The 9632-nt window shown below is 37.6% G+C and overlaps 1 protein-coding gene across 1 annotated transcript; it reads right to left on the bottom strand.

Moving 5' to 3' along the window:
- Positions 1-2937: 2937 nt before the first annotated feature.
- On the bottom strand, positions 2938-3876 carry LOC103729516 (olfactory receptor 5AS1-like). Its single transcript, XM_008827604.1, has one exon. It carries the CDS (start codon positions 3874-3876, stop codon positions 2938-2940), a length of 939 nt encoding a protein of 312 aa, XP_008825826.1.
- Between the last annotated feature and the right edge of the window lie 5756 nt (positions 3877-9632).

Below are 9632 nucleotides of genomic sequence, written 5' to 3'. Positions count from 1 at the left end.
TACCTGCTTTCACTGTTGAAAAAGTGAAAATGGGAAAATGATGACACTTACAAATGATATTCTTTTTTAAAAAATACTATTTTATGTGTATGAGTGCATTGCCTGTATGTGTGTACGTACCTGCTTTCACTGTTGAAAAAGTGAAAATGGGAAAATGATGACACTTACGAATGATATTCTTTTTTAAAAAATACTATTTTTATGTGTATGAGTGCATTGCCTGTATGTGTGTATGTGCACCTGTATCATGCAGTGCCCACGGATGTCAGAAGAGGGAGTCTGATTTCATGGAATTGGAGTTTGGATGGTGGTTAGCTGCCCACATGGAGGTGCTGGGAATTGAACCTGGGTCCTCTGCAAGAGCCATCCATGCTCTTAAACACTGAGCCATCACTGTAACACACAAATGATGCTGTTAAAAAGTAAATGGTATGATCTCTAAATTAAAATACCTTGGGAAAATGTTCCATTAGAGACCATGAATGCAACTGCAGGGTCTAAGAAAATAGGTGTCCTCACATACAAGCCAAATTTCAAGACTGTGGTACTGGATTAATAAGGACCTTGGTCATTTGTCCTATTCCCCTACAGTACACTGTTCTGTAGTTCAGTAGGGGACAATACCCTTCATTGTCAAGCAACACTTAAAGGATCTAATGCAGAATGTCAGGTGGTATGTTCTTGTTGATAATTAATTTGCATATGCATTGCAAATGCTTCAATGATCTAATTTTGCATTTATATGTATTTATTACCTAAATCTAATAATGAATAATTATATACTTTCCTTATGATGGCTATTCTTGATTATCAACTTGACACACTGGGAAAGAATAAAGATTGAAGAATTTCCTTCCACAGATTAGACTGTATGTATATCTCTGGGGCATTTTCTTGATTGCTAATTGATGTAAGAGAGCCTCGTCCACTGTGAGTGTCACCATACTTAGGCAGGTGGATCTGTGTTGTATTAGAAAGGTAGCTGAACATGAGCTTGACAGTAAATCAGTAAGCAGAAGTCCTCCTTGGTTTCGTCAATGTTTTGTCACAGCAGAAGAAAGCAAAGTAAAACAGAAATTGTTACTTAGAAATGGGCTGTTGCTGAGGTGGACATGACCATGTTGTTTTGGGGGAGGATTATAGAAATATTTGGAACATTGGGGCAGCAAAATCATTGAGTGCTCAGAGCTTAATGAACTGGTGGGAGAACTTAGAATATTATGCTGGGAAAAATGTACACAATGGAGGACTGGTTTGTAAAGTTTCAGATAGAAGTAAAGATTTTATCAAGAATGTGACAAAGGATGTGATCATCTGGGACTGAAGAACTGGTTATGATTAATATAAGATCAGTGTCACTGAGGTGCAATCTTCTGAGAAGTACTCCTTAGGGTCAGTACACAGGCTGTGGCTGCTGAACTTCATAGTATGTGAGTCCCCCACATAGCACAGCATGAAAGCTCTACAACTGAAGTGGTCATGGAGAGAAACTAAGGCTCAGCACCATGCACTAGAATGGGAATCCATGAAAGGAGACCAAGAGAAGCCAGGGGTGAAGGTATAGCCTCAGTGACATCGAAGACACCAGGATATTGAAGATACCAAGACTTGAGACATCTGTCAAGGACATCAGCAGATGTGGAGTGGAGATGTACAGAGCCTATTATACAATCTCTATATGCTGAGTGTGGCAGAGCTGGAGAAGGTAGCTGCCCAAACCTTTGAGGCCAGAAGATTGCTCAGATGAACTCTAAGATATGCGATTGCACTAATAGCACAGCATGAAAGCTCTACAACTGAAGTGGTCATGGAGAGAAACTAAGGCTCAGCACCATGCACTAGAATGGGAATCCATGAAAGGAGACCAAGAGAAGCCAGGGGTGAAGGTATAGCCTCAGTGACATCGAAGACACCAGGATATTGAAGATACCAAGACTTGAGACATCTGTCAAGGACATCAGCAGATGTGGAGTGGAGATGTACAGAGCCTATTATACAATCTCTGTATGCTGAGTGTGGCAGAGCTGGAGAAGGTAGCTGCCCAAACCTTTGAAGACCAGAAGATTGCTCAGATGAACTCTAAGATATGCGATTGCACTGCTGAACTTTGGTTTTGCTTAAATGTGGTTGCCTTCAGGCCCTGTTTTTTTTTTGTTCCTTTTCTAATAAGTATTTGACTTATTTTATTTTATAGGATCCCACTTTTAAGACACCTTTGATTATGAAAGTTTGATATACAAAATTGTTCTTTGAATTCATAATTTATTTTATCTTATGTGTTATGACTGCTTTCCCTACATATGTGTAATTGTACCCATGAGTGCAATGCCCACAGAGGCCAGGAGAGGATGTCAGATTGCCTGGAACTGGAGTTGCTGTTGGTTGTTAGCTGACATGTGGGTGCTGGGAGCCAAACCTGGGTCCTCTGGAAGAGCAGCCAGTGCTCTTAAATGCTGAGCCATCTCTCCAGCCCTCAAAGTGTGAAATTTTAAATATTTTTAAACTTTTAACATCAAACTGTGTTTTATATTGTTATGTTAACACGATATCTTGGGAAAAGAAAGGTTATGGTTTACCAGTGATGCCTTGTGTTAACAAGAAATAAGCGTGTGATGACTAGCTTTGGCAGTCAGCTTGACAGTCCTGGGAAGAGTGAGATTCGGTTGAAGAACTTCAACAGATTGGCTTGTTAGCATGTCTTATAAGCATTTTATGCATTACTAATTGATGTAGTATAAATATATAGATGTAAATATATAGAAATATATTCCGAGTGGATTCTATGGAAGAATTAATATTGTTACATGTCCATGTAGCCCAATGGGAAGTAAAGTGGTAAATTTCCATCATTTTACAGGTAAGGTATTTAGTAAAATTTATAATGAAGATGGGAGAACATGACTGCAAAAGCGACTGATGAACAACTTGAATTCGTGTTCATTTTAAAATCCCCTTTTGTTCAAGTAACTTTTGGAAGGCATTTTTCACATGCTTGTTTCTGAAGCTGTAAATCATTGGATTCAACATAGGAAAGATGACAGTGTAAAATAATGCAACTACCTTATCAGTGTCTGGGGAATAGCTGGTGGTGGGACGCAAGTACATAAACAAGAGAGTTCCATAAAATAAGGTGACGGCCGTGAGATGGGAAGCACACGTGGAGAAGGTTTTGCTTCTGCCTCCTGAAGACTTGATGCTCAGGACAGTGACCAGGATGCAGAAGTAGGAGACAAGGACGACCATGAAGGTGCTGGTCTGAATTGTGCCACATAAGGCAAAAAGGAGAAGTTCATTGATGTGGGTATTTGCACATGATAAAACAAGGAGAGGTGGGATATCGCAGAAAAAGTGATTGACGACATTGGAGGCACAATACGGAAGCCTAAATGTGAGGGACACATGCACAAGTGAAGTCATGCTCCCACTAAAATATGCCAGCACAACCATGCTGATACAGATGTTCCGTGACATCAGTGTAGAATAAAGCAGTGGGTTACAGATGGCTGCATAACGGTCATAGGCCATCGCAGCCAGGATAATACACTCAGCATCCGCAAAACATGCAAAGAAAAGCATCTGAACAGCACAGCCATAGAAAGAGATTCTCTTCCTGGAAGCTAGGAAGTTTACCAGCATTTTCGGAGCAATTGCTGTAGAATAGCAGAAGTCTAAGAAAGACAAATTGCTAAGAAAGTAGTACATGGGAGTTTGAAGTCTTGAATCACTATTAACTAGGATTATTAAGCCCATATTTCCTACCACGGTTAATGTGTACACTATGAGAAACACCGAGAATAGTGTGACCCTGAATGGGAAAAAATCTGTGAATCCAATAAACATGAACTCAGTTGGAGTGGTATAATTTGTCTCCAGCATTGTCTTAGGATTCTTGTTCTGTGTGTTTCCAGTAGATGTTACCAAATGATATGAAGTGACTTGGGTGATGGATGAATCAAGAACTTTGTTTTCCCTTCTAAGGAAGTAAACAGAAAGTTGTAAAATCACAACTCCCTTCTCTCTCACGGCCCCCGTTATTCTCTCACTATACCTTATCCTTCTTATGAGGCAATTGAGAGGGTATTGAAATACACGTGACTCGAATGTAGAGAGAGGGCTGTCGAAGCAGAAAGGAGAGGTCAGTAGAGGAGGATGCCACAAAAACAAATTATAGTGATATATCTATGAACATGTCAACAATAAACCTATCATTTTTATGTTAATTTAAATTATTAAAGATAACCTGATGACTGCCACTCAGGAGACACTTCTTGAGGCAGGCAGTGACTGCCTCAAGTCACATGTATACCTGTACATCCATGTTAGTTGGTGCTCTTTTCACATTGGCAAAGATGGAAAGAAACTAAATGTCCCTCAACTGACAAATGGATAATGAAAACACAGTACCTTTATAGAATGTAGTTCTACTCAGTAGTTAGAAAAGAGAAATTATGAAATTTGCAAGTGAATGTAAGGAACTAGGGACTATACTAAGTGAAGTAACACGGTCTCAGAAAACCAAGGGTCATATGTTCTCCCTCATTTGCAGATCATAACACCCATCCTTTATATGTGAGTCTATATCCCAGTGTAACAGGAGGATCCATGAAAATGGCAAAGAAACACAAAGGGAAAGGGAAAGAAAAAGCCTGAAAGAGGGAGATAGCAGGGAACAGATATTACCAGGGAAAGGTAGGGAAAGTGGGAGTGTAATGGGGGTACTTGGACTGAGAAGAGAGGAGGAAAGTTGGACAGGGAGAGAGAGAGGAGAGATGAATGGATCATGAGTGGAGTGGGAAGACAGATGGAAATGTGTTGACTTGGGAATCCCCAGAGAAATACACATACGATTACCAGGGAAAGGTAGGGAAAGTGGGAGTGTAATGGGGGTACTTGGACTTGGAAGAGAGGAGGAAAGTTGGACAGGGAGAGAGAGAGAGGAGAGATGAATGAATCATGAGTGGAGTGGGAAGACAGACGGAAATGTGTTGACTTGGGAATCCCCAGAGAAATACACATATGGTGTCTAAATATTAGTGTTATGTGTATACCTGGGGGTTGTATGGCAGGGAGTTCAGTGCCAGACAGGAGAGGCCTGTCTTTGAGTGGTTGGTCAGAGTAGTCTAAGAGACTCTCAAAATAACAGGGACTAATGGCAGAGCTCTTGGTTTTCTCTCAGAACTTGAAGGTAAGACCCTACTCCTGAAGAGAGGACATAATTCAGACACAGGTCTTGGAACAATGGAGCAGGAATTGACCTGAAAGCCTTCTCCCTGGAGGCTAGCTCTCATATTTCTAGAGGATACTATGTAACCTAATAAGGGAGAAAAATCAATCAATGGTCCATTCTAGTCCTACTGCTGAATATCCATAATGACTTGTGCAACAAACGACTCTATTGGTGCAGTAGCGGCACTGTTATTTGGGAGTAATCAAAATCAATCAATGGTCCATTCTAGTCCTACTGCTGAATATCCATAATGACTGGTGCAACAAATGACTCTATTGGTGCAGTAGCGGCACTGTTATTGGGGAATAATAACAGCTATCTAATTGGACTTACAGCCCTTTCAAAAGCAGTGAACTCATGTGTGGCACTTCAATTATAGTCCAATATATGTGGCAGGAGAGGTCATAGATCCTAGAGAAAACCATATCTCTGTCATATATCTAGACTGAAATTTCTTATCATATCTTAAATATGGATCCTTATATTTACAGACGAGTATACAGTATATCACTCATTAAAGAAGCTACTTCTTGCAACACATGGAGGTTACTGCAGAGTTCCACAACTGGTCACACATTTGAGAGACACTCACCCATAGGTGACATATCTAGAGTGGAGCCTCTACACCCAAGGTTTATAGAACATAGTGGAACAGGGTTTGGAGAAAATATTAGTGCATCCCACAACTCTCATCAATGAAGCTTCCTTATACAACAGAGTGTGATGCACACAGAGGGTCACAACTGATTATGTTTTAGAGAATAAGAGACTGCAGAGTGTGTTTTCTTTGATAGGAAACCTATATTAAACCTCGCACTCAAGGACCATTTCAGAAGAGGAAGTGGAAAGATTGTAAGAGACAGGGTTGGTTCATGAGCTTAGGAAAAACATGGCTTTCAGGCCACTGGAAGTTTGTTCATATGAACTTGTGGCAATGGTGGCATTAAGAAAAGACCCAGGCCAAGTCAATCAAACAAGGGCTCAGAGTGGTGCAAGGGAAATGGACAGTGGGCTGGCTGTAGCCTGAGAACTGTAGGAGACTGATTACTGTTCTGTGAGGGAGAGTAGACCTTCCTTAAGATCTCTAGATAAGCTGATAAGACTCCAGTGGATGAACTTGAACTGAAGGACATTCATGTGAAATACTTTACAGGATGAGACTTCACATGTATGACAGGATATGTGAGGCCCAGTGTGGGGGTGGGAGGACATAAGATGGAAAGCACTGTCTTAATTTGATTAAATACTGTTGTATGAAATGTAAAAAAGCTCAATAAAAATATTTGTTAAAAGTTTGTTATTTATAATATACAAGGAAGTCGATGTGCCTCATGTTTTGGTATTAGGAAAAATAATGAAAGTTTGCAAAATCTTTATGTGCTCAGCTCTGTCTTTACATTCCAAAATCACATCATCATTAAGTGTGATAATTTTGGAAAAATAGTTTCCAAATTAAACTACATTCACTAGTAAATAATATCTTTGATTCTAGAGCAGACAACTTAATAAACTGTGTGCAGCAAAACAACAATTTAAGTGTGCCAGAAATTGCTATGTAGTGTTTATGTGATGTAAATAAGTTATTTAAGCACTCTTTGATTTGAGGGACATGTTTTTAGGAGTCAAAAAATATATAGTTGCTATGTACTCTATTAATCTATCAATTTTTTTCGAAAAGAACTATTTTATTCATTTTTCTCTTGTGTAATCTGATAAAAGATAATTTGTATATAGTTCTGTGTTTATGTGTGATGTGTGTGTGTGTGTATCTGTTAGAGTATGGTTATTTACGTATTCAAATAAAATGCTTGTAAGCACAGATTTTTTTGCATGTGCCCAGTTTTTCTTTTTTAATGTTTTTCTGACTCTTTGTTCTTCCAGAAATATAATGACTTTAGCCCAGTAAATCTTCAATATTTATGATTTTTTATTGAGCTTTTAAAATTTTATACATTTTCCACTCAATTCCAGAACCTCTTCCCCATCTATGCCTCCCTCTATCCCCCACCAAACCCTATGTACTCATACATGCTGAGTCCTATTCGTTCAGGTATTTTTACAAATGTCATTCAGTGTAAATGTGTCCACTGGAGTCTAGTCAGCCTATACAGTGGTCCTATGTAAGTGTTTTGATGAACAGCTGTTTTTGCTAAGAATTAAGAACTTGACATGGGCCTGGCCTGGTGGTGCAAACTTTTAATCCCAGCTACTGGGAAGCCTGAGGTAGGAGAATCTCAAGTTCAAGGCCAGCCTTGGCCAACCTAAGTAATGTAACGAGAGCTCTCAGTCAGTATTGGACTATTTGCCTAGCATGTATGAAACTTGGATTTCAATCCATAGTGCCACGAAAATAACCTCAAGAAGAGACAAGAGTATAATTTAAGACAAAACTGTGATGAAAGACTTAATACTTAAATGTCACATGAATATGCAAATATCACTGCTGGATTTTATATAATCAATTTTCCTCTCAATTTGCAATTTATCTCTTGAATATTTTCCTTCTGCTTGAGCTTTGGTTTTTAAGACTAAAGAATCAATTCTGCAAGAAAATAAATAAAGGCTAAGGGCCAAAGAAAATTTGCTTAATTGCAAATGGAAGGTTATCTTAAACAGAAATGTTCCACAGAGAAAGGAAAAATTAATCTCTAAGTATGGCAGTAATAGAATATTATGTGTCAATTATACTTTTCAATCGACAGAAGAGTACATTGATATTTATTCTAACTTAGGTTATAGATCACTATAGAATTTATAAGTTTAACATAAAATTAATTAACAATCATAAATGCACACACCTTACATGATAATGGCAACAAAAGGACAATAACAGAATAAGTACAGATTTAAATACATTACACACCTTGAAGTTTAGTAGTAAAATAGGGACTAAATAATTCAATATTTGTAAATTTAACTTTTAAAAATATGAACTTTTTCTAGTGTAAGATTCCTATGAACACTTTTCTATACATTACTATCTGAAACATAACCAGATCCACAGTTCATGAATAACACACAGAGGCTTGTGTTAAGAATCTCTAATTGTATTCATTTCACATAATTTACTTATTAGTTATAGCAAATCAAGTTCTATGTCAGTGCAATGTATTTTGAAGTGTGCATTAATTATTCATTGATTTTCAAAATTAATATATCTGTCAAATCTTTAAAATACATTTTGGAACATGCTTAATTTCTTCAACGGAAAGAGCAGAACAAGTAACCATATGAACAAAAATAAATAATTCTATAAGATATCACTAAATGAAAATAAAGTGTAACCATCACTCCATTGTAACAACAGAACAATTTTACAGTGAGTTCCCTTGTCTTTGAACAGTCATTATTAGGGTTTTCTCAGAACTAGAACTATCATCTGGTCTAATGCAATACCTACTTGCCCACTCTAACTGATAATGATGATGATGAAGGTCCTAAGGTTATTAATATGAATTATGCAGAAAAGACATTATTTGTATGTATAATTCAGAAGAGACAATATTCATTTTGCATGTTCATTCTTCTCATTCAAAATATTGTAATTTCTTTTATCTTAAAAAGGTTTATACTGCCATAGAAATTTTATGACTGGTTATACAGTAAAGAATATTACCAAGTACTTAAAGGCTTATGAATGAGCTAATTTTTATTCTTATTTTTCATTCAGGGTGCTTGAATCCCTTGAAAAGATTCACTCAACAAATAATATGTCCACTAATGATTTTAATTGTTACCATTTTATTTCCTCTCGTACAATGTTTACACTGTAGAATGCTAGATTTATATTCATTCCTCATCATGTGACTTATTACTGTGAATGTCATCATGATCATTAAATCACCTGATACTTCACAGTGAAATAACAAATCTTCTCAGCTACTATTTGTAAAAACAAACATAAAAGCATGGCCCCCATTATGGTGAATACAATTATCAGGTATCAATGTTCCTGCTATTTGAAACTTTGCTTTTCAATGAAGGATATTAGAATGCTTGTTTCAAAGACGCTGAAACACTAGAGGTCAATTTCTTTCTCATAGCAGTAAGGTCAATAATAGATGAGATGGTATATTTTTGTAATTGCTTTAGGTGAGGCAAGCTCAGATCTATCACACTATAGGCCATGACCTGCTTTGCCAGCTACATACAGGCTCACGCTCACGTGGAGTTTTATCTAAACCACCTGCATTCTCTTTCTGCCATTTACTTTCATATTTTATTGATATGTCTAGGATTAAATCACTTACCTCAGCACCATGTATAATTTTGAGTTGTGGAATTTATTTTGTAACATAAATCATAATATTTCTCTCCAGGTTTCAAGGATATGTTGTGTCAGAGATCAATATTTATCTTGCAGTCCATGACATGTGGGACACTGTCCCAGGGTAATCGCCAGCCC

This window comes from Nannospalax galili, unplaced genomic scaffold (genome assembly GCF_000622305.1).
Source record: "Nannospalax galili isolate Female #2095 unplaced genomic scaffold, S.galili_v1.0 scaffold731, whole genome shotgun sequence".
NCBI lineage: Eukaryota > Metazoa > Chordata > Mammalia > Rodentia > Spalacidae > Nannospalax > Nannospalax galili.
Note: the sequence above shows the minus strand (reverse complement) of the source record. Positions and strands in the feature narration are given on the sequence as shown.